Source organism: Colias eurytheme, chromosome 2 (genome assembly GCF_061535395.1).
Source record: "Colias eurytheme isolate Ceu_HAF_F1 chromosome 2, ilColEury1 Martin Lab GWU primary, whole genome shotgun sequence".
NCBI lineage: Eukaryota > Metazoa > Arthropoda > Insecta > Lepidoptera > Pieridae > Colias > Colias eurytheme.
Window position 1 is genome coordinate 12,881,686 of NC_142981.1, and position 26,999 is coordinate 12,908,684.

The 26,999-nt window shown below is 33.4% G+C and overlaps 1 protein-coding gene and 1 long non-coding RNA gene across 5 annotated transcripts in view; one reads left to right on the forward strand and one right to left on the reverse strand.

The window, feature by feature from the left end:
• Positions 1 to 26,461, forward strand: LOC149910783 (uncharacterized). The gene is made up of 3 exons (XR_016458234.1): positions 1 to 98; positions 4,955 to 5,010; positions 24,702 to 26,461. It is a non-coding gene; the product is annotated as an uncharacterized LOC149910783 (long non-coding RNA).
• Positions 5,798 to 26,999, reverse strand: part of loaf (low-density lipoprotein receptor domain containing lost and found) — a 60,542-nt gene continuing 39,340 nt past the window's right edge. Inside the window, exons 2-7 of one of the 4 annotated variants that reach the window (XM_090116868.1) lie at positions 21,888 to 22,111; positions 12,963 to 13,107; positions 7,685 to 7,807; positions 7,160 to 7,297; positions 6,844 to 6,955; positions 5,798 to 5,994 (exon numbers count right to left, since the gene is read on the reverse strand). In XM_090116868.1, coding sequence (XP_089972994.1) covers positions 5,892 to 5,994; positions 6,844 to 6,955; positions 7,160 to 7,297; positions 7,685 to 7,807; positions 12,963 to 13,107; positions 21,888 to 22,111 — 845 coding nt within the window. In that variant the 3' untranslated portion in view covers positions 5,798 to 5,891. Of the gene's footprint in view, positions 5,995 to 6,843; positions 6,956 to 7,159; positions 7,298 to 7,684; positions 7,820 to 12,962; positions 13,108 to 21,887; positions 22,112 to 26,999 lie in introns of all 4 variants that reach the window. The other 3 variants (XM_090116861.1, XM_090116884.1, XM_090116876.1) reach the window with 3 other exon arrangements.

Here is a 26,999-nt window from a genome sequence, read left to right on the forward strand (position 1 = left end):
AGTGCGACAAAAAGTTGTATATCGGTACGAACGTGTATAACTGTCCACTTCATATACTGTATATTGCGAGACATAGGACTAAGGAGGTAGTCTGGACGGTATGTAAAGGTTTAAATACTCTTCTTATAAATAAATGTATTTAAATAACAAAATATGAAGATAAAAATATATAACAATCCATCTAAGGTACCTACATAGCTAATGAAAGGAGTAAAAAATTGATCGTAACAACGTTGTTCAAAGTATCTTCTTCTTATATATAAAAATGAATCGCAAAATGTGTTGGTAAGCGCATAACTCGAGAACGGCTGAACCGATTTCGATAATTCTTTTTTTATTATATTCCTTTAAGTACGAGGATGGTTCTTATGTAGAGAAAACGTAAACATGTACCACGGGCGAAGCCGGGGCGGACCGCTAGTATTTCCATAAAATCGATTCGGAAAAAGGATCCATGGAATCGAAATTCTCAAATTTGTAATATAGGAAAATTGCAGAATTCAATAGCTATATTTTATTTTTAATTAAACTCATAATTATTTACAGTGTCCGATTGAAATGAATTCAGATTGCTCTATGTTCAAAGTCCGACTTCATAATTATTTATGAATTTTATAAATTATGAACAATTTATAATTATTGTGTGGATGGATTAACCATCCACACTCCATTATAAAATAATCGCGTGTCCTATATCATGTATTTAGGAACATCCTGAATCGTATAACGTTCTAACACTACAATATCTAAAGCCAATCTTCATTTTAACACCTCTGCACCACATCCATTAATATCTATACCAACTATTGAACAAACTCCCAACATTACTATCAGATCGTCTACATCTGATGTGGATCCTCGAAATAAACTTCCCGTTCTCGTCAATTATCGGCTCCTGGCACTCCATTATCACATGGCTGATCGTGCTTAGAACGCTTTTATTTTCAAACCTTACACGCTTTTATAAACAGGATTTTTACTTGTAGGGAAGTGTATGTGAAATCGGTATTAATAGTACGTTAGATATTCCATTTTGATGAAGTTATATGTTTGAGATTGTAAAAAAAATAATATTGTAGGTATTGTTCTTGTTTATGAGATAAATAAAGTTCTTTAAACCGAAACAGAAAATGTTTGTGATGAAAGACATTAAAAAGTATACTGACTTTGAAAATTATTTCACCAGAAGTAAACTGGATTACCTACTTCTGAGTACATTGTTTTTATCAAAATTTATACCTGCGGGAGTCCCAAACGAGTGGCTCAATTTAAATACTAATAATATTTTAAGCTCGCGTACCATTATACTTACGTTCACGGCAATATTTTTGATATAATCATACTTATACAATATAATAAGAATTTAATCTTTGTTACAAATGTTAATTGTTAAAATTAATGACTACATAATAGGTACGTACACAATACAATGTCCATCCAATTTCGCATAATAACTAGGTTCTTCGTTGCTTTAATCATTGTGTTCATGTAACAACCTATTGAGCTTTTAAATGAACAAGCCAATTATTGCTATATGTTTCTCTTTATTTTTCTTTATAGAGCTCTATATTTTATGTTTAATATTCTTTATAGTAATTATTGTTGTAATGAATAAATGAAATTATTTGTAAAAAGAAAAAATGTTGTGTGGTTTTATGAAACCACGGTAAAAGTGAAACTTTTCAAACACTGCTTTATACCTACTCGGCAGCCGACCGTCACGCGACATGCGCTACACAGACCAAAAAGTTTGAGACGATGTAATAAAAGTTTCACTTTAAAAAGAGACGAATTAGAAAGCTTCGGGAAATAAAGTTTTTATATCTACTCTCATGAAAAGTATTTCAAAGTTTTTAATTGCAGATCAATTCAAGAATACCAATGTTTTTGTCAGATTTATTTTAATATATATCATTATGCACTTACGTAAAAATAAGTACATATATTAATATTGTTTGTAACTGAAATGTTCAATAATAATTCGAATCAGTATTTTTCAAGTTAACGCTATCAAACGCACAATAAACAATTGACTATATTAAACTAGGATTAACACAAACCAGGTTTATGATTCCTATGCTTCTTGCCTCTCCCATCAGCACAGCTAGCTATCAACAGTAAAACGAGGAACCGCCACATCCTACATCACTTAACTATTTCAAATTATATTAAAAACACGTATTTCACATCGTCCAGTCTACACATACACTGTAAAATCACATTACCTATAAAAAAGATAAATTAAACTATAGTTTAATTCATTGGATTAAGTTTAACACAAGTTTTCGTAAATAAAATGCACATCGGTTTTAACAACGCGCGATAAACCGACCTCCACGACGAATACGGACTAACTAAAGCTCTGTCTACTATTTACGAAGTAAAAGCTCTGAAAAGCTCACGCTTCATCCCTTTCATAAAAAGTATTCAAAAGTGCAAGACCAGTATCGAAAAATTGATATTATTTTTGGCAAATTTATGTTTTAATTGTATGTTAAAATAATGAAATTAATATTTACAAAATAAATCTGAAAGCTCTGTGTAGCGACTGACGAAGCTTTCTTCGTCCTCTACATGCACACCTCTTAGTAATTTCAGTACTATCACATAGATGGCGTTGTGGCCAAAAATGAATAAATCCAATTTTCAATATTTAGATTTGTAACCATATTTATTAAGAATTGATTATTTAAAAAATATCCGTGTAATGATTTTCCAATTCAGAACTGATTTTTTTTTTTTATAAATTTGAATACAGTATCACCTGTATTTTAGCGGGAGTTAAACAGTTATAGTAGTTATAGGACAATTCACTAGATGGCGCTATTCACAAATATGTTCATTATAAGTGATTGCAAATGTATTGTATTAGATATGTATATCCAACAATTATAATATTCATCAGAGGATAGGGATAAAGGGTTTTTATAATAATACAACAAAATACGAACAATAAGCCAAAAATGTTTAATGTCATAATAAATTTACACTGCATTAACACCAAAATACGATGACGACCACTAAACGAGTCTAAAAAAAGTCCACTAAAATTATTATTACATACAATCGGATAGATTTATCAGATTATTATCAGCGCGATAATATACAAGTATGTACTATTTAAAGGTACGAACATACGCGTCAACATCTCATAAACTTTAGGACACACTTATCTATATTAAAATTAAATTTATACATACAATTCTTCTATTCTATGATTATGAGTCATGATTATGTTTATATTGTTATGCAAAATATTAGGAAACGTATAAAACTTTCCGATCTTATAAATAGTTTATTGTTTGAACTTGGCGGGATCGCGGTCTTCATGCTTTTAACTTGAACACACTATTCGTTACACTTCATAATAATCGTTCTGAAAACCATTAATGTCATTTCTACTTGATCTCTCTTCATTAATTTGAAATTGCTGTTACGAGAGGAAAATAACAATATTGTTATTTTATTCTTGAAATAGGTTAATTGAAAGACCCAGATACGTAATCATATAGGTCAAACAAAAAACTTGTTCATAATTCATATTGGTAACACATTATGCTGAAAGTTAGGTTTTCAAACGTTGTTCAAACTCTTAATTTAAAAATTCTTCATTCCATTGCCAATTTCTTCTGTTGCTATAATCAATCTATCTAAGAATATCGATCTGCCGAAAAACGCCATTGAAATAATGTTGCCAGTTTACTCCTTGCAGCTTCAGATTGATTGATTAGCTGTGCTCTTTAACCATAACTTGACCGCGATCCACCATTTTTATCAATTATTATTATCGCGATATGTCTCAAGCAGGTGGGTGGCGCATCACACAAATCATTTGGTATCCACGTATATTCACATTCGAAATAACACTCTGTACACGACGCCACAAGATTTATTTTAGGTTGGATCATGAAGGACTGTTATGGTATTTCCTTAATAGTTATCCTTTTAACAGAACTAACATCTTAAAGTATACTACAGTTTAATAAAGATTTTGAGATGATACTGACGTTGATAGCTGTCTTATTTAGGCTCAATACGTTACTCGATTAGTTATAAATAGTATTAGAGTCACTTGAAATATTCTTACCAAATACATTAGAAAATCTTGTAAGTCCATAATCCACACGAATATTCGCAGAAACATCATAACATTCCACATACCAACAGATATGATTAAGTAGAAAATATAAGAGCATACGTCATACGACACTATCATATAAATCTCATATACAATTGATGTAAAAACATCAGTAAAAGGATACCCACCTGACACGCTGCGTGCACACAAGAATACATAGATCCTAGTTAGGAATATGACTAAAAACTTAGTGACGTAACAATAAGACGATCCAGGCAATACGATTCTCTACTGAAAGGGCCAAAGACCAAGACAGTACAAGTAAATAATATTTACTTGAGAACCAAGTTCTGTGGTGAACTTTGTGGTTATGGTTCCTAGCTGATGAATGTGCCATGGGTAGTCAATATAGTTGCGCCACTAAAACTGTTTCACAGTTTGAAATTAAAGACTGAAATATTTTAAAGATATGTTTACTCACGCTCTTTTGAACGGTTGTTTTAATTTTAAAGTCCTTAATTTCAAAATGTGTAAAACATCCCATTTTAAATATGAAATTACAATCTTTCGGTTAAAAAATCCTATAACTTATCCAGATTAAAGATGTAAAAAGATAAGATTGCTTTAATATAAATCGAATCGGTTATTATTGCTATAACTGGTCCTGTTTATGATATTTAGTTCTGAATATCACGTAATTTTACTCTTTCTAGCACAGCGATTGAAATCGTGGTCTTTTTTTCATAATCACTTCTTTCTTTCACGACGAATTCGTCGTGTATTTACTTGTAATGAAATATAGATGGCGCTGAAATCAAATCCCAACGATTTTAATTGCGGTGCTAGAATTTAAAAATGTTTAAATTTGTATTTTAGATATGTGTATGTGTGTGTGCGTGTAGCGTGTGTGGAACTGCCTTGCTCATCGGCCGGTGAGAGTATTGTCATATTTTATTACTAAGTCTTTTTATCAGTAAATGCAATTTTCAATAATCAAAGTTCAAAACATAAAAATCCAATCGATGATGATATCTTTGTATTAACAAAGTAACCGAATTATTAAAGTTGATAAAAAATTACATGGTAAAGTTTTAATGGAAGTAGATGGCGATGAATTGAAAACAAAATAATTGGGGCTTTTTACGATTATAATTTTGAATAATTGCCAGTGTGGGTTATTAAACCTACACGTGTAAGTGTAAGAAAATTAAACTAACAAAATACGATTATACAAATTGATTGAACTAAAGTACACAAATTAACGAACCCATTACAACGATCGATTAAAAATTAAAGCTGAATATTTAAACCGAGCAAAAAATAATTGACAAATAATGTAACACAAGCAAAGTACACACATTTTAAACAACACAATTTAGACATCATTCTTTATTGCCATACATTAAATTATTTAATACTTTACCTCAAACAAAATCACAAAATTACAAAGCGAAACACCTGTATAGTGTATGTTACATAAATATTCATTCACAAACAAAGACACAAAACGAAACATCCTGTATACTGTAGAGTGTAAAACAACACAATAATTTAGACATCATTCTTTATTGCCATACATTAAATTATTTAACGCTTTACCTCAAACAAAAACACAAAACATATTTAACATCCTGTAAGTATAGTATAGGTCAAATATTTATTCACAAACATAGACACAAAGACACAAAACGAAACATCCTGTATACTGTGTACTGTAGACAAAAGACGTAGCTGACTTACTCCCCGGCGTGGGAGCTGGGAGCGGTCGGGGGCCGGTACGGCGCCCCCTCCCCGCGGGCCCGACCGGGCCGCCTCAGACGAACCACTCGTCCTTGTGCGGGGCGCCCGCGCCGCTCAGCGCAGCGCCCGCGCCCGCAGGCGGCCCGGGCGCGCCGCCCTGTACCTGCACCCCAGCCCTGCTCCTTAGTCATCACATTATCTATACTAATACTAGGTTTCCGCCCGCGTAGTCAAAGAAAAACCCGCATAGTTCCCGTTCCCGTGGGATTTCCGGGATATAACCTATCCTATATCCCGGGGTATAAGTAGCCTATGTCCTTTCTCGGGTATCAAAATATCTCCATACCAAATTTCATGGAAATTGGTTCAGTAGTTTAGGCGTGATTGAGTAACAGACAGACAGACAGAGTTACTTTCGCATTTATAATATTAGTATGGATTATAAAGCCGAAGAGATTGTTTGTTTGTTTGTTTGAACGCTCTAATCTCGGGAACTACTGGTCCGATTGAAAAATTATTTCGGTGTTAGATAGCCCATTTATTGAGGAAGGCTATAGGCTATATATTATCATCACGTTAAGACTAACAGGAGCGGAGCAATGCGGGTGAAACCGCGGGAACAGCTAGTATTATAATATGTGCACACAAAAAAGATCATTATTATCGTTGTCTTTAATTAATATTTTCTAAGCGTTATTCAAATAGCTATAACCCGCCTGTTCGTCCGTGTGGGCAAAGAAATTTCTAAGTAAATGAGATATTTCAACGTGGTAAAAATGATATATTACTTTCTAGCCTTCAGACACAAAAATCAAATACTTTCGTGCGCATCACGACGTGAAAGAAAGACAAACAAACAAACACACTTTCACATTAGTAATATTAAGTAATTATGTAAATATTTCAATACATAAGTATAAAAATATATAATGTAATTGTGTCAGTCAGTCAGTATGTAAGTTTGTGCACCACTGCTGTGTGTGTGTGTGCTGCTCGCCATCAGATGTACAGTAATGTGCACCTACCCGCGCGGGCCCGCAGGGTGCGCCCAGTTTCCCGGCAGCCGCGTGGCGCTGCCCGGCGAGCAGGGCGCCGCGCCCTTCCCGCCGGCACCGTTGCTGCTCGCCATTTGATCTACTGCAATAACAATAATAAACATTAAAACTTAAAATAATAACCCATACATTACATCAACGGTACATTTGATCTCTGGCCGGAATATAAAAATAGGATTAAAAACAACTATTTAAACAGAAATAAATAGCACCTCATGTTTCTCTATGACAAGTTATAGTATTTGTATACAAAAACAAAAGACCTGCAGCATATTGAAAAACTTACAATGTAAATGTGTGCGTCGGTTCGGTGCTCTCCGGCGGCAGTAGCAGCAGAGCGCCGCCACCACGAGCAGCAGCACGAGCGCCGCGGCGCCGGCGGCCGCCGCCACCCACGCCTCGCCGGCGCTGCCGCCGCCGCTCTCTGATATAACATACCACCATATTATAGAAAATACCCTATAAAGTGGTCGAACTAATAGAACCATCTTCATGTGTAAAACATCATTTGAAAAATATGATTGACTGAGTAATCCATTGACTCCAACATCATATTGTTCGTTAACTTTTACTAAAAATTCCTACAATATCAAAAATGGCGCTCCGTCTTACAACCAAACTGCACGAATTGTAGTGCTTTCATCTCACTCGATGGAAAAAACTCAGAAGGTAGCTATCATACATTTTTAAACTTGTTAATATTCCAACATTCGCTAGAGCTGCGTATTGTGAGGCTGTTCCGTGTAGACACGCCTAAGCCTTCTGTTAAGATTGTGTATAAGACTGACTCTATCTTATAGTATATACTAACCCGGACACAGCGTAGCCGTGTCCTCATCCGAGCCGTCCGCACAGTGGTCCACTCCATCGCAGGTGAGGTCCGCACTCACGCAGAACTCGCGCTGCTTGCACCGGAACTCCTTGCAGCCGTGCTCTGGAAGGAATACTGGATATGAGATTTAGATTTATCTGAATTTAACTTCGTATAGCGTTCGAATATGTTTTGGATTATTAAAACTGATTAAGTAAGTTGATTCTATATAGAATTAGACACATTTATTAAAATATATTTTTCTTGTTGGTACAAATATAAAGGTCCATATTCTTAATACATATTACGAAAAAGTTTATGAATAAGGAAAAAATTTACCATGGGAAAAAATACTCAGCATGTTTCATTTCGTTTAAACCTCAGCGTATTTATTAAAATCACGGCTTAACGCATGGACAGTTCTGCCAGAAGTTTTAAAAGCAAAATTCAGTATGAAATACAAAAAGCGGCGATGAAATCAAAAACCATCGGCGCATAAAGTCCATACAATGGATGCGTCGCGATCCATCAATCGATTTGCGAAACATTAAAATCAATATGTCGTCAGGCTGAAGCCTCGCGCCAAAAACAAAAGTCAATCAAATTTGCGTGAATAAACCACTCGAAACTCAGTTCAGCTAGTTAAATGTATGAAAGTTATTTCCCCTATAAATATGTAATAGTGTATACTCGTAGCTTTGAGCCAATTTAACGAAAAATTCACAGGTTTATATAGCTTGATTGAAGTTTTAAGCGCTGTAAAATGTTTTTGCAATTTATAATGTAGTTTGAGCTTGTACATTATTTTATAGAGCGAATTTAATAAAATAGCATAAAAGTAAAAATCAAAGCAGAACAACATAATATGTAAAGTGCTTAGGTATAAAATGCTATTGTTAGTGGATTAAAAGAAATAACAACCCTCTCGTTGCGGTCAGGTGAAGTAAGGTCCCCTTTGAAAAGCGTTTGATGTCAACACTTTGGGATTTGGGGGAAAATGCAGACGTCAGGGGATTCTTTAGAATTTTTTATTCACGTCGGTGTACGTCTACGCATCACAAATATAATGGCCTTACACAAAACAAACGTTATTATAACCAAGCCAAACTTTTGTAAGCGTTTATTTTCAAGAATACTCACTGTAAAGTTTTCGAAACGTCGGAATAAAATATGATATAACGAGTAAATCGCGATATAATTCCATTAATCGGTCTTTAATTGCCAACTTTATACCTAGTATACTAGGTATATTGTTAATTATGAGGTTTCTCACTTATTTTTCAAAACTAAAACATAATACCTAGCCGGTATTATAATCCTACAATGTTGATAAATTAACCAGTTTAACACTTTCATAATAACAATGCATCCCATTTCTTCCCTATTATCTTCTTACGGTTTCCAATCTTCTATCTCCTATCTTACCTAACCTCTTCCAAAAAACCATAAAGAAGTAGGTAATGTAGCAAATACACCACAAACAAAATTGTTAACAACAATAAAAAGAGACAAAACTCTAGCAGATACTAACACAAACAAGTGATAACTGCGTTAAAAACAACCGACTTTAAACTTGCACTTGCAACATTTACAATTACAGACAAAAATGCTCATAAAATAAAAACTACTGGGCCTATCCGAATAAATTTTTATGGGACCAATTCGACATCATCCCGCATCGAACAAAAAAAGAATCACGTAAATCGGTTCAGAAACCTCGGAGTAATCGGTGTACATACATTAAAAAAAAAAAACATACCGGCCGAATTGATAACCTCCTCCTTTTTTTTTGAAGTCAGTTAAAAATAAACCAAGTTTGCTGATTGCGGTCTACCAAGCTATTATTGTATACAACTACGTCTTAATGGACAAAGTTACTTAAAGCGTCACATACAGTCCATTACCGCGGGTTGTTGTGGCTTATAACTCGGCGTCGGTTCAACTTTGCTCGTTAAAAATTCGTAATTGATTTTTTAAAACTCCCGCATGCTGCAACGGTTCTATTCAAATCTGCATACTTTGCGGATTTAAAATGCAGTTTTACTTCACACGAACTATCGTAAGATCAGTTACTTCCTGCTTTTTTATGTCAATGTTAATGATCATTATAATATTATCTATGTGAAATAGTTATGTGTTTGCTATATTAATTTGACAAACAAAATAAGCTTCTTTTATATTAATATTTTTCGCATGTATCCATTGAACAGATTTTTCAGAACAGCACATGAAATAAAGGTGTTCTTCAAGGGTACGTCCTTGGTCACTATCTATATAATATCGATAACAAAACCAATTTATTTTTCAATTATAATAAGCAAATGTTTTGGCGCCATTAGATTGTAATTTTAATTAAAAAAGAAGACCCATATTATCTACATAAAACCTCTATTGACCAGTGACGTGAAACAACAAGGGTGGAGGGTATGGAATATTAAATTGATTTCGGGAGCCGTGTTTTTGAGGTTATATTAAAAGAACCTTTGTATGTTTACGAATATTATTTTTCATTGTTGAAGTCTTTTTTATAAAGACTATTAATGTTAATGATGGACCAAAGAATAGAGTTTACGCAACAAAAATCTGTAATAATTATACTGTTAATACCTACTAACATTTTGAATCTTTTATTATTTTGAATTACATTTGGAAATGTATATATTTCTATAAAGATATTCATTGATTTATTTTCCCGATGCTATGAATACTTAACAGTTAGCTTAGACATGTTTCAAAAGCATTATGATTTATATTAGTTACTCGCGCCAAATCAAATGCCAGAAAATATACCCTTTTATTAGATAATACTATTCAATGGCAAAAATAATCCATAAAGCATAACAAAAGAAAATATCAATCACTTTGTAAAATACACATGCAATGATATTATTTTCTAACTGATAACTGAATACAAAAGTTTGCATCAAACTTAGATTAAATCCATGTAACGGTAACTATACACAGAATTATTTCCCGTAGAATATTCCAGAAACCCTTGGAAAGTTACCGAATATCTCGCCGTGTACTTTTCCACGCAGTCAGGTGGAAAATCTAATTGATGTAATACGTTACGTACGAGTAATATTTGGAGAGGAAAGAGATCTGTACATTCAAACAGAGGAATATGAATGAATTCCTGCGTAAGAGGATTTAATACTAAAATAATGGGAAGGGTTTAAGCGAAATAGCATTTACGTGAGAATTTGTTGCCAATATTAAATAGGGTTGGAATTTAAGATGCTGTCGTCGGATGAGAGGCAGGGGAAACGAATTAGGTTAATAATAGGAATAACAAACCCCTTCACTCGAGTTTAATTCTAATTTTCCTATTGTTTGTTCTGAATTATTCTTAAATTTTCCTGCCACAAAATATTTAATTAAAATAAAACTTAAAGAAGAGACGTATTATCACAATTCACCAGCGTTAATTAAGGATTTTAAAGTACGTGAAAACACAAGTGTTACTCCAAAAAGAGAAGTCAGAAACCTCGGCTACCTGGTTTAAATGAACGCAAAAACTCACCTAACTTAGCAGAGTAAATACGCCGTCCCACGTTACTCGTAACATATTCAAAATGGTAACAAAGGCTGAAATTTTCGCGAAATAAGCGGTATTTATTCTCGCTTAGCATTTTGATGAAAGGCAATGTACGCACAGGGAATGCTTACACGTGTGCTTTGTTGGTCCCCTGTTTTAAACTTTTAAATCACGATTATGAAGTTTTTATACGCATTAAGTCTGCGTTAATTATTTATGGCTTAGTTTTTAGCTATGAAATTATAGAACTTATAGTGAATGTAGTTGCAAATGCATGTGATGATAAATTGCAACATTCTATCATTCAAAATGATGCAAATGTTTATAAACGTACGATGAACATTAAAGATTCTCATAAAACTCATTTGGATTCCAAAGAAAAGATTATGTTAGTAGAAATGCACAATCGTATGTCAAAATATCTATGCAATGATTATACGATATTCCCATAATATAGTTCAACCGCAGCATACAAACGTAAATTCTTAACAGTTAGAGGTTACGTCATAATTCTCAAAGTCAATCAAAATAGAATTCTAGATTTCCTTCATAAATAACACAAATACTTGGTTAAAATTACAGCATATTTGCCAAGACATGGTAAATATTATAAGAAAGATTGGACTCATGATTCGAATCGCTCGAAGCAATAGATGAAGCCATTAGACCTTACAAATATATTCATTCAGGTGAAGAGGATAACGAGAATTCAATTTCAATAAGCGTTTCTTTCAAATCGCGTTTAGTATTCAAAAGATTAATATTATCCAAAGCTTCAGAGAAATGTAATTCATCTAAATCTATGACATCTTTGAAGGTTTCTTCTTTGAATTCCTGAATAATGTGGATTAGATTACAGATAATATTTACTGAAAATACGTAGGAGTAAAATCGATGAACATTTAATTTCTATAATTAGAGTTCAGGACTATATGCGGATAGTTACACAGTGCGCTGTTAACGCATTTGAATATAATATATTGCGATTGATATATTACAGCATTTCTAATATGTACCGACTTTTTATGTAGATACTTTACAGACAAAATTCAGGAGCATATGCAATTTGACTCTCTATATTAATCAAATTTGAAATAAAAGACTGTAATTATCTTTACACAAGCTGCATATGATGATGATTGACTACTAAACAGTCATTTTAACTTGATGATGGATTGGACAATAGTGTCATTCCAACAGTTATTGCTTGGCAAACAAACAAACATACCCATAGCTTATCAAACATGCATTATATTTTATTCACACGAGATATTTTACATAAATCCATCACGAATAATTATCCTTGAACTGCGATACCTAAAATAGAACTTTGTTATCTACAAAATGCATTTCAATCAACCCGCACATTATTATCAATTCACAATTATTATTAATCTGTTGATAAAATTTATATCGCAACAAGTAAATCAGTTTAATTTACAATAAGCTGGTTTGATTGTTTATTGTTCAAGAATTTTCCAGGAAGTTTTTACGTTACTACCATAATAATTATCATAGTATTGTATGAACGCTAAGAGAATCTAACCACAATTTGGATAACTCTAAAATTTATTAAAACAAATTTATAATCGTTTCCTAAGTAATAAGCAAACATACGAACCTATACTGATTCACACAATCCTCCTTTTTAAAATAGAATCACGCAAAACCCCGATAATCATGTTCCACTGCTATTTGATAGTATCCCCAAGCACTAGGTCAATAAGCAAAATCACTCACTGGGGTCCTTAACAGCGGTGATGACCAGCTTGAAGCCGTTCGCGTCAGTCCCCCAGTTGTCTGTGACGTACTTGAGTGTCACGAAGTTGCTGCGCGTGAACAGCGCGCCGACCTGCTGCTTGGTGTTCCGGCAGGAGAGGTCGGCCTGTAATTTTGTTTATACATTATACACATACGTGAATACAGATACAAAATAATAATTGACAGGATACGAATTTATGAAATCTTCTAAAATACACAATTTGAAAGGATAAGAAAAACAACACATGAGACATTGTGAGATAGGGATGGTGGATTTGTGTGCGCATATGGAGCAATGCTGATCAATTTACATTTGGTGAATATTTTTGAATACATTTATATCTTATTTGGGCTTAGAAATATTTGTTTTTTGATTGTGTGTATGTAATGATTCGATATTTCATTCTTTCTTAACAGCTAAATGAGTGAAATCATTAAAAGTGTAAGCGACAATTGTCGGCGCCAAATTATGTCTTTAAAATTCAGTAAGGCGTTCAGCATTTCCATAGTTTACTTAGCATATTAAGCCGTAGGCTAAATCCAGCGTATAATTACACAAATCTGCATAATGCTCTCTTATTACTAAAATCATCAAACCTCAAGTCTATATCATCCAACCAGCGAGGAGCAATATTTCCTTCATCGAGCGGGCTTAGTGAGCGATCGGGGTTTTATATCGCTGTCATATTTCAGAGAGATATGGGGGAGACGTGACCACCCCGGATTTAGACCACCCCCCACCACGTCTCCCCACCCCGCCCTTGTCTCGTGCATCAAAAGAGCTACTTGCATCAAAATTTTGCATTCCAGACCCGATCCTTCGCTGGGAATTTTATTAAGTCGACGGTATATTAAAATTCCTTATAGGAATTCGTATTCTTTCCTCGGAGATCGAATATTTTACACCTTTATAAAGGTTATAGCTCTATTATGGAAGGTTCCTTCCGGCTTTATTACATTCCTTTGTTTTTAAACACAGTGTTATTTCTAAAGAAAGGAAGCTATTTTTCAGGCATGTTGGATGTTTGCCTTTCGTTTGGAATACCTTTTGTGAGATCTTTCGAATTGTGTGTGAATTATTAGATATAATTATCGTCTTAAAAATTTGATTTTCCTTAATTTTAATATAAATAATCGAGCCTCTTTTTTTAACTTTTTTCCTGTTGTCTAAGAAAACTTTATAAACTTCTTAAATTGGGGTTTCTATGAATTGCTGTATTTAAAAATTGTATTAAAACATTGCAATATACTTTGCCGAATATATGTTTCATTACGATAATATGTAAAGTGGAAAGATGATCACGGTTATTATATTAGCGATTATTCGCCTAAATTCGAGTAACGGCCACTTCATACATAACTAAACCTGAACTAAAGTTTACAATTAAGCACTATTATTGCATCGATATCCAATACGGTCTAGAATAAAACAGCTATACTCGACCCGTTAAAACACCAAGTCACATTAGCCCAGTCAATTTCCTAGCGAGTAAGCGCTCCAAGTCTTATAACTTTCATGATGTAAAGCGCTCGTACAGAACGCCCGCTGAATTTAAAGCAGCTGCATTTTCTGTCCACGTCCGAATTATTAAGCGCTGAATAAGGCTCATGTCGCTTTAAAACTTCATTCTTCTCAACAGCTGTTTTGGCTGTTTGTGTATTTTTTATTCGAGTCGTGGCGTTTTAACATTATGCTGCGAAGTCTCAATTAGTATTAATCTTTATTTGCATTGTTAAATAGAACAATTTTTTAGTTGTACAAAAATGTTTTTCTTGGCTTTCTACATGTAAATTTTCAAGGTTTAGGACGACAACCAATCTAGACGAAAAACTACTGGTTTCTAATAATATTCATCTTGTGTACAATTATATACATTTACTATTCTATAGTCCTTTTTTTAATACAGCCCTGGCTTTAATTTGTATGCTATTGAAATATAATAAGGAAACGTATTTTATTTGATAAAATTTACTTTTCAACTGGTTTACTTAAATAAAAATCTTCTATACTTAAATGTTAATTCTGTAAACTTTTTTAGAACACTTATAACACAGCAACAACTAACAAAATATATACAAAATGTTATTTTTTCGAATATAGACAAAAAATTTAGAACTTTTAAACAATTAATAGAGGTATTTGCAAAGCGACATGCTGACGCTAACAAAGCTTTGTATGCGTAACAAAGCGTTTTGTAACAAACAGAATAGATGATTTTAACCTAAGGTAACGGCACCAGTCATGGACAAGCATCCAGTAATGGACAAAAAAAACTTTAAATTTAAATATTAAGACCAAAATTAACGTTATATAATTTGGCAATACTTAGAATAAAAGTTTGGTTCATAAGCTATCAAAATACGACACTTCATCTTATTCGGCCAAAATGTTTGAAGATGGCAGAACGTTATGTTTAGTTGCTGCGACTCGTTTCGAAGAAATCCGTTTTTACTAAGGAAATCCTTAAGGAAGTGAGGACACAATTTTGGTTATAAGAATTTTTGTATAAATGTCAGCAAAATTTGATATTACTTTTATTTATAGTAGTTAAGTGTACGAAATATTACACGATTTAGTATCATCATAGGTTATGTTGTTTTAATAAAATTCTTCAGTGTCCATAACTGGATTTAATTCTATGGATATATCCATTTATGGACATATGTCGAAAATAAACTTTTTTTAAAGGTATTAATTACATGCGCTTTTCTGTATTGTCTTTTCTTTCTGATTAATAATATACCTATCACGACCATTTCAAACAAAGGGTTCCAATATTGTACAACAATTGTCCATGACTGGATTTGCTTAGGTTCCTATAATGGACATTGATATTTTTTGTTAAAATTACACTAATGGGTCCAACAACATAATATCTATCTAAACATGAAGAATATATTTTAGAACAATGGGTCATTATGTGCTGTGCGACTCGTTCTCGGCTTCATTCTCTATCACTGCGTAGAGAAGTCGCATACATATGCGTATTGTAACGCATCTATCATAGAGAGTTCTCTGATGAACTGTTTGGATCGCTGTCTGCTGCTAAATTCCACCACCATATAGCACACACGCTTAAATTTCATCCACACTATCTTGACAACAGTTTAAAAAAAGCTTTTTGCCTCGTGCTACAATTTGGATCCATATCGATGGACCGATCAGATTAAGGCTGATGGCGGATTCAGATTGGCGATTCACTTCACGAGTGTAGCGGAATGCCAGGAAACAGAGAGATATGGCGGAACATCGTGAAGCGGGTAACATCTGCCCCTCAAACCTCATGTTGACCACGTTCGCTTTGACTAGAGTGATATGACGAAGAAGAAGAAGTCCCAAAATGGATGGAATGGCAGTACATTTTTTAGTTATATTTTTCCTCCCTGACTTATTGAGAAAAAAAAACCCATATTGGTGTTTCTTAACAGACATAACTCGTATTTAACGATGCATTTGTCCAATTTTTGCCTAGAAAATTGAAATTAAAACTGTTTTAAATATTATAAGTATGCAAAATAATTAATAAGTACTATTTTTTATAAATACATCCCCGATTTATTGTATTCCAATCATCATTTTCAAGATTCTATTGATCACTATAAGTATTTTCCAAGTGTAAATAACTAGAGAAACAACATTAGGTACAGTCCATAAATGGGTGTTCATAACTGGATGTTGTCCAAAACTGGGTGTCCATCATTAGATTTTCACTGTCCAACACTGGTGCAAAAAAGTGGTTTTTTAATTTATAAATAACTTCATTATTTATGCATTGTAATCTTTTTTCTAACATTGGTTACGTTAAACTAACATTGAACTAAAGGTATAACTAAACAATATCCAATAAAGTTAAAAAACCTACGAGAAATTTGCAAAAAACTTCAATTTTTTCCTTAATCTGTACAAGACTGGTGCCGTTACGTTAGTATGTATTCATATTTTTAACTTTCCGTGTTCACTTAAATATGTATGAGGATAAATGCTTTGTAAAGCCAGTTTTTCCCACCTGAAAGAAGTATAAAAAATTTAAGGCCTTTTTTATTAGGCATTCTATAACACTTAATTTTTAGTCCATATTATGGGAATACTTACTAATAAGTTTCTGATTATTTCAAAGAGGAGTGTCATTGAACACACAGAAGTAAAGCTATTTCTAATTCGTAACGAATTCAAACCTATGACCTACCTTTATAAATTTATTTATTCTTAAATATTGTAGTAACTGCTACAGAAATGATTATTTATGTATCAGAATGTAATATTACGAATATAACACAAAGTTATACTGAAATATTCCCAACCATAATCTCAGAATCAAACGCACCACATCAACAAATATGACCAAGGTAGCATAGTTAGTAGTTAGGCAGGTGGTCACAACTCACAACTTTACCCTTTGTCTTTCTCTTGTGGCCCCTTTGATCTGTTAAAGTTTATTGTTTATAACTAACAACGCTTCGGTAGCGTTATTTAACATTTTACACGTGTTAGTGGAAACTATTTTAATCCACTTGTATAATTATTATATATTATATTAAGTACTTTGTATATTATACAATTCCTTTAAATGTAGGTATTGAGTACTAATAATTTTAGCATACTAAACATAATATCTATTATGTTTCTTCATTGTTCTATTCTAGTTCTACACGGTTATATTTCTTTGGCTGTTTATTTTTTTGTGTTTCATCTAATTAACAAACGTAAAAAATACAAAAAAGAACGTTAAATTAATAAATCGTAAGCTACAAATTTTTGTTGTAACAATTATTATCAACCATTTGATTTTCCAAAAACAAAAGATCAAACCAAGCTACAATTCTGTTTAATTCTATTCTCACTCGAAGCCCCTTAGCAACCAGCAATTTCCAAATCGGATTTATTCCAATTATCACTCAACAATATGTCCAATCGCCACACAAATATTTGAAACAATCGTAATTAAAATTAAATCAGAACAATTACAACCTTTGATTAAATGAAACAAATTCAGCAAAGAGTGAAATAAACAATGCCATAGCAATTACTCCCTTCAAAAAGCGTAGTTAAGATCCGACAAAAGGGGAATTACACGTTTTAATATCACCACGTTTAATTTTTACGAGTCTCTCAACAATATTTGACAGAGGTCTAAATACGGAACTTTCGCTATTACCGTAATAACCTTAAGGAGTTCAAAAGAAGTTGGCGTTAACTGTGAGCTTGTTACTCTGAACAAGGTTTAATTCGTTAGGTTTTGTTCCCATTGCTATGTTGAATTGATTAATTACTTTTGCAATGCTTTACTTAAGATATTCTTTGAAGCTTATTAAATCATACTCGTGCTTAAGAATCACCTCAGACTACAGAATAGATAAAGTCATATTCTCATGCCCCCCTAGTCAAGTGGCTTTCTGTTAGCGTAGCGTTCAATAGAATAGACTACGAATGTATGAGATTGACGTAAGCTGTACATAAACGTATCTACAGCTTTCGTCAATCTCATACATTCGTAGTCTATTCTATTGAACGCTACGCTAACAGAAAGCCACTTGACTAGGGGGGATCGTCAGCCATTTTTGATAAGTGTTGACGAATGCAGTGTTGTTTAAAAACTATTCTCACATTAATAAAACAGAAAAGGATACCATCCAATATTTATAAACATAATTGATAATACGTTATAAAAAGTTCCAAGTGATAACCAACAGCCAATTCAAACAATTTCAGTTTTCCAAGATTCAACTTCTCGGAACTCGGTTTCATTTTCACTGTTAAATTAACATCGCAAATTGGAAGCAAGTCAAACGAAATCTGTAAGTTTCTGTATAATTGGGAGTTTCGGGAAACCAACCAATACCGAATAAGTACCTACATTCAGTGAATCTCTCAGTCAATTACTCATAATATAATGTTGAAGAAATTGCTTGGATAAAGCTGAAGAACTGGGGGTCAAACATTCTCTAAAAAAATTTATTACGAGCTGAAATAAGAGATGATTGATAACGTAAAAAACATTTATGGACGTTGTACCACAGAAGCATGATTAGTATAATAAACATAATTAAAAAATATGGTTATTTGTAAACATTTTATACACGAATAGAATTCAATTACGATATGTTTTATTTGACACAAACAGAAACAATAACATATAAACTATAGATTTTTGAATTCATTGATGTAGAACAAAATATGTGCCTACAATCTACAGGTCTTCTCTAAATATCGTTTTCTCAATATCACTTCACGCAACACCATTAACACTACTCACAGAAAAATTAAACCATTTTAAAAACCTCTCAAATAAATGGATGATGGTCCCATTAAGAGGAGCCCGCAATTTGTTTTCATCAGTGAGCCAAAGCATAAAGAATTCATACTAAAAACTCGGGGACAAATCGCTGACACGGGATGAATCGGAAAATGGACAATTTGCACCACATCTCAATCAATTACACATGAATTATTAAATGGGAAAGACTGTTAAAAAATTCCGTAACTTCTGGATAAGTGTTGTTAAGCTTATCTCTCAGTTAACATAACTAACGGTACATATCTGTCTATCTGTTAAAGAAACTACGAGTGATCTTAACAGTGGTGAAACTCAATAGGATAGTCAGAAATACTAGCAAAATACAAATATTTTATCAAAGTCCAAAAATAGCCTATAAGCATAGTATTTAATCCATCTTCGTCGATCACAAATAGTTGTAGGTAGATTGATTAACCGCTTGGCTCGTCTTGGGTCAGAGGAATAAAGGGTCTCTTATTTGTTAAAACAGGTAATATACTGTCTGTCTTGGAGATTTGGAGGAATTACAAAAAAATCAGATACTTTTTACGAAAAGCCAAATATTCAAACATATTAAAACTGTTCGTTTTAGAATAGGGTGTTTAATATTCAATTCAGTTAGAAACGATGTCAACTATACAATCTTATCAGAATATGTGGACTTACCCTTACCCTGTATAAACTTCCCCGATTGTAATCTTACAAGAGCAATTTTAACATTTAAAAATATTCACTAAGGATAGTGAAGATTACTTCATACGTACTATTAGGCATTCATAGAAAAACACTCAAAACCATAACCCTCCTTACACAGCTGGTTAAAAATAAAGCAATCCAACTCCCTTTTGAATTATACCTGGACAATGTTTGCTGGGACAGGTCAAGGACCAAATTATATGTGTTTAGGATAACGAGAAATAAACAAAAGTGGGTCTTGGAATACAATGGGACCCTCGGACCGTCTGTGTAGGCTTGTACATAGAATTTTATATTTTCCTCTTCCGTATAAAGATACGTATCGATTTTTTGTCTTTGAAGTTAAAAGTTGCTTAAAAATGATAATGAAATGTAATTTTGAGATTTGTCTTTCAAATAGATTTGTAATTTGGTTACTTCATATTATTACATACTAGAGTGGTACATATTTCGCAATAAAAGGTAGCCTATGTCCTTTCTCGGGTATCAAAATATCTCCATACCAAATTTCATGCAAATTGGTTCAGTAGTTTAGGCGTGATTGAGTAACAGACAGACAGACAGAGTTACTTTCGCATTTATAATATTAGTATGGATTCGAATTGATTGATTCATACAACCGTCACAATACTATTAAAGTACTAAGTTTTCATCAAAATACAAAAAAAAATCTAAATAGAAATAAAACAAAAGTCCCGAAACTAAAGCAAACACTTATTATAAAACGACTTGGCAATCCTTGTCTGCAAATTCTTTGTTCATTGTCGGGCTCGGATTTGAATTTAAAATCGGCGAAGTTCCGTCTTTGGTTTGTTAATTATTTAGTTTGCGAGACACCTGTCGTCCCTCGGCTCTCATTAACATTCTCGAGGGAATACTTATGGACAGGGCGTTTCTTGGACTGCCTTGGTTGTGTAACTTTAGAGAATTTCTGCTATTGGGTGGTACTTTTAAATTTAATAGTGTATGAACGTTTTTAAGTTTTAAGCCAGAGAATTTAAACAATTAATATTTCCAACAAGTATACTCACATGTTAAAATAAATAATCTTCTTCTCTCTCTTCTTTTTCCACCAATATAGAGATCAATCAAGACAACGACTCCTCAATAAACCTCATACCTAAATCTTAAAGCAAATAAAATGCTGCATACCAAATTAACTGTCACTTCACATCTATAGAATACCATTTAACCAGAATATTCCCTGAAAATCCAGCATTCCAACCATTTGAACGTGGAAATTGCGATAAGAAATTAGTTTTAATCAACGGACAATTGCGCACTATTGAATGGAGATCGACACTCATTAGCATTCCAGGCATCCTTAATAAATGAGAGGTAGAAACGGCACAATCCATATTATATCCGGGGTAATTGCGCTAGACGTCTTGGAATGCCTCCAAATTGGATGTCGGTACTGATATGTTATACGGTACTGATATAATAACGTTATTGGAGCTATTTTCCTCGGTTCGGAGAATTCTGCTGGTACTATCGTGATGTTCCGTTTAAACTGTAATTGATGCGGCATTTAAGGTTCATAGAATATTGCTACATAATATGTTGTCTCAAAAAGTGGTTTTCGTTTTGAGAAGCGGAAAATTATATCTTTTGATATGGCACTGTGATTATTGATGTAGAATTTGAGATTTCTTTCTTAACACACTTAAGTAACGTAACTGGTTGTAGTAAGCCGTACAGATCTTTTACATCAGTTTCGTTATAATTTTATTGATAGTGTGAAAAGTAAGAATTTTGAAGACACAATTCGGCGCAATGTACCTAACTTAAACCTACTAATCTCAGCTGTAGAGCATGCTGCATGAAAAACCAAAACCAACACACATTCTGAACACATAATTTAAGTTCTTTTTGCCACAGTCCCAGAAAAGGCAATATCACATTATAGGAAAAATTGCCAATCCAATCTTACCTTAGGCGGCGCAGTCGCGTGCGCGCCGTCATACACATACAGGTGGTCGTTGCAGTCCAGCTGCAGCAGGTCGAAGTGCAGCATGAACCGCTGCAGGATGCTGTGCGTCTGGAACGTGACCGTGCAGTCCAGGTTGCGCTCGTTACGGGACCAGAGCACGCCTCCATCAAGCTTGCGGTACTGGCGCTGCAGGAAGTGGTCCTTGCAGAGCGAGTCCATGTAATCTGTGGAGAAAAATGAAATAATTAGACTTATTGCTTTATTTGTTTAGGTATGGTGTATGAAGATGTTGCAATAAACCTATTACTTGGTGTGGATGGTGGGTTATAGCAAATGAACTACGTAAGTATTTTCATTTTCTATTTCATACATACCAATATTTTAAAAAAGCATTTAGAAATTTATTTTCTGTACAAATGATTGTTTTAAGAATTAAAAAATTACCTTCGCCCATGGCAATCATACAAATGATCACAATATTTATCTTTGTATTTCAATAAGCTATTACATATCACATAACGAATATGAACATATCCTGTCAATAAAAGTACCTATAGATTCCATCAAAACTAAAAATTACCTCAATTTCCCCAACCATTACGCCATTCACAAACCGCACGTCAAGGACAAGCCTTTACCGACCAATGAATAATGCGATATTCAGAAAGTCAATAAGTTTTATTCAACTCCCATGTTACTTTCAAAGGACATTTCTGGCAGCGTGAAGAACGATCAATTTCCTCAAAACCAGAAACCCATAGCCAGCAACTCGTATATATCAAAGTTAAATTTATAGCAGTCTTTCCTGCTGGATAAATATGGCCGCAATTTGTTTTATTACAACATTTCCTATGTTTCGATGAGACTTTCTAGGAAAAGTGGTTAGAAAAAACATGATGTTAGGAATTTGTTTGATATTGCGCATAGCCATCTACCAATATTATTTGTCTATTGCCTGATTAATACCAAAAGAGACGAAATATTTTATGTTTATTTATTCTGTTGTAAAAAATACGCGCCAAACTATTGAGCAGAATTTCAGAACTCACCACTTGTGTTTATATAATATTGTAGCTATAGTTTATTATCCTGGCGAATCCGGGACGAGCCGCTTAAACATAAAACCGATATAATCCCACGAAAACCATTATCTGATCTTATCGAATTTCTCTTGCGTATGTTATTATCTATTCCTTTCTCATACACTCATTGATATCATAACTGATAGCCTGATAAGGGTAGCGTAACACTGGGCTAATACATCTGAATTTTTCGTTGGGAACACATCTCTTATCAAGAAATTATTGCCGACACGCCAGCAGCCATGTAAGTTTTATTTAATATAACAATTAATATAGATGTACAGTGGTTACTGAGTCCTAAAAGGTACATAAGGTACTTCTCGCAGAAATACGTTGACCTATTTCAATCTATGATATAGTGTAAAATTTCAATAGTAATATTGTGCCCTTTTGACCTCTATAATTAATAGTGTTAGTGTAGCAGTAGATATGAATTATGAATCTTCAAATATAATAATATCTATCACCATAATATCAAGTTGATAATTCTGTAAAATCTATAAATAGTGCTGTTAAATTAACTGGACCACTAACCAAAATTACGTTGTCAGAGTCAAACAATTTGAACGGCGTTAACTGACAGAATACAATTTAACCAGTGCTCTAATGTTATTTAAAACTTTCAATGTAGTTTGTTTAAAATTTGTGAGAAAATTAGCTACGATTCTCGATACACATTGCTTACTTCTCAATTATAAAAAATATATTTTATATATACCGGCCGAATTGAGAACCTCCTCCTTTTTTTGAAGTGGGTTAAAAAATACTAGCTTACTACCCGCGGCTTCGAACGTTTAAATCTCAATCTTGATATTGACCTGTCAATAATATACTAAAACATTTCTATTAAAAATCATAAAATTCTGTTGCGTATTTTTAAAGATCCAAGCACACCTGTATGGAGAGACAAAAAGCGGGAAGTGACTGTTTAATACTATTGAAGTGACAATGTTATTTCACAAAATCATCAATTCATCTTCAAACGAAGCTAGTTCATAGATAATTTGATATGTAAATATAGACGGTGTTTTACATCAACGAGTATTGTTTACAGTTTAATCTGTGAGTACAGAATAAACAAACAACCAGGGTTTTAGATTTTGGGGTAACACTAATGAACTTAACAATTAGAGACTTGGTATTTCTGTTTCTCAAAAGCTTAGTGATATTATAATTATCATGTATTTCTTGGGATAATATTCATCATTAATTCATTTGTAGGCAAAATCTAATTAGAATATCAGTTCTATTCTAATCACATTATGAAATACATACATAATTTACAAGCAAAATAAATTAGGTAATTATGAATCTCAGAATAACTTCAGGGAAAAAATTCAGAAAATTACCCAAAAAAAATACCTAAGTAACTCGAATGTGTCAGTATTTTCTATCACTGTAACAAATTAATGTTTCTTATCTTGACTGTCAAAATAAACTTTTCTAAATGTATACTTGTCTTCATCAAATTCAAATTGATACAAAAGTTTTAATTATTATTACACGCTTTATATATTAGCTTCACCTGTATGTTTGTAACCGACTTCTTTGGGCGCGATTTTGACCCACTTTAAACGGCCAGATTTCGTTCAAACTTTGTAGATTTATTGAGGACTGATGACAATACACTAATTTGATAAAATTTTCTATTTTTTAGTTCGGTTTTCTATAAAAAGCGTGTGTTTTAGTTTTTTTAAACTATTATTATTATTTTAATATTTCATCATTCCAGGAATGGCTGGAGCGTGCTGGCACCTGTTCTCATGGCCATGTTACTGTGTACTGCAGCCGCCCCTGCCGGTAGGAACCTGAGCGTCTTTTCCGGAGAGACCAGAGGCCTGGAGGTGCCCACCGATCTCATAGTGGGGGTAGGAATTGGCAGAAGTTCTATGCAACTCGTTGTTAACATTCACACTGATAACCATGGTAATATTGAGGTGCAAACTAATTAAGATTACATAGCTACTGGAATGTCAATGCGTTTTATAAGAGTGAAACGAAAATTTAGGACCAGATTAATAAAACTATTGAAATATGTATCCTAAAAATATCGTATTGTAATATCTTCAGACAGGACCAAGAATAAGCTTATCAATCGCGATAGTGCTAATTGAACTTATTATGTTGTAAAAACATAATTTTATAATGAAACCACTCGAAGAAAAGGCTGAACGAATGTTAATATAAAAAATAGATTTAAAATGGAATATTGTATTCAAAACGATACTCAAGAATAAGAGATAAACTCGATTCGAGATATGCACGTGAACTTAATTAATTACATATTATTACATTTAAATTAAAAGACGACAACCTACTTAATTTGGATGAACTAAATGCTAAATTGTTTTCTGTTTATGATAACTTGACATAGATAACAAAATCAATTGCATTTAACCATCAACAACATTATAAGAATTCAAAAACAGACGATGATTGAGATATCGATAAAGAAGAATCACGATACAAACAGTTGCTCATCTCAAATTTTCACGTGAAATACGCAGATGAAGCTATAAAATAAGACAAAATACAAGAATCTAACACGTCGCATCTCAACGATATCGGCTTATCAAAGGTGATGCGATAAAGGGAGCATTCCTTCACTTGAAGACGCTCGACACATTTCCTGAACGTCTTGACGTCAGAGTGGAAATAAGGTTATGATATTATCTGTGCAGACGCTGAAAGCGCGGGAAAAACAAACGTCAAATTAGAAATGTCATGTTCGCGGGTAGTTACAAAATTATTTGTAAGACGAATAAAAACTCGTTTTGCAGTATCAATTAATATGATTGTATGAATGATTGCCCCTTGATTGTCCATTGCTTTGTTCAGACATCAAATATCGCGCAATCGATCGAAATTATGTAAGTTTCCATGCCTATAACACAGACTAGCACAGCTTAAATAAAACCTAAAGCCTAGCCTATAAGAGAACTTTCCTCTTTAAAATAATAACACAGACGACGTGCACAGTGCACACCCAAGCTGCTTTGTATCGACATTTTCCATCCTGAATATTATGATATTACGTTCGCTGTACGTGTCTCGCGCCGTGTTTAGATCAGCTTTCCTATTTACGTCGACGTAAATTTGATATAGATGGATTCGGAATTTTAAAATGTTCATTCTTCTGAAGAATTTTGTGTTATCTGTGGGAATTGTGAAGTTCTGCGAGTGTTTGAAAATTTAATGGTCTATGACCGGTTTCGTCAGTTTCGTACATTTTGATTAAAATATTATGTTCTGTTTAGCTTATCTTTCCGATGATATGTTTGAATATAATGGCTGATTTTACAACTTCTGAAAATGTTATATTTAGCTTACTCAGTCAATGTGATAAATAATGAGTGAAAAACGTTAAAAGTGGTAAACGTAAAAAAGTGAAACAGGTACATTGTATCATGTATAAAACTGTTTAATATAAAATATTTATGTCTTAATGAAAAAAGAAATGTAATGTAAAAAAGACGTGTGGCACTCGGGGACTGCCGCGGTAAAGATTGCATAGCATGCCTTCAAGCCACACCTCCGAGCCCGTCGGAGTGGGGAGCGTGAGGTTTTTTCGTTACGGAATTTCTCGATTCGGTCCCCGCGCTCGAGGCCCGCGATAGAAGCTATGCAATAGCTTAAAAATAATAAAATAACCATGGAAAATAACATCAAAATATATTTTGATGTGTTCTTCCAAAGAGAACATGCAGTTTATGTAAACATTTTAATTAATCAAAATATGATCTGGGGGCACGGTAGTGCCCCCGCCAAGACGAGCCAAGCGACTACGCGCACGGGCACTACCTACCTTTTCTCGAAGCGCTTCGACGTTTTTTTGAACCCACATAACTTGGGTTTGGATTATGCTAGATCAACAAAATTTTCGGGATATATTGTCAATAGCGGACTTATTGAACATATTAAGTTTTAATTACATTAGCTTTTATATGTCAGATTTTATTTATATCTAAAAAACGCTAATTTCGTCACTGACTCACTGATGATCATCAAAATTCTTAAGGTATTTCCTAAT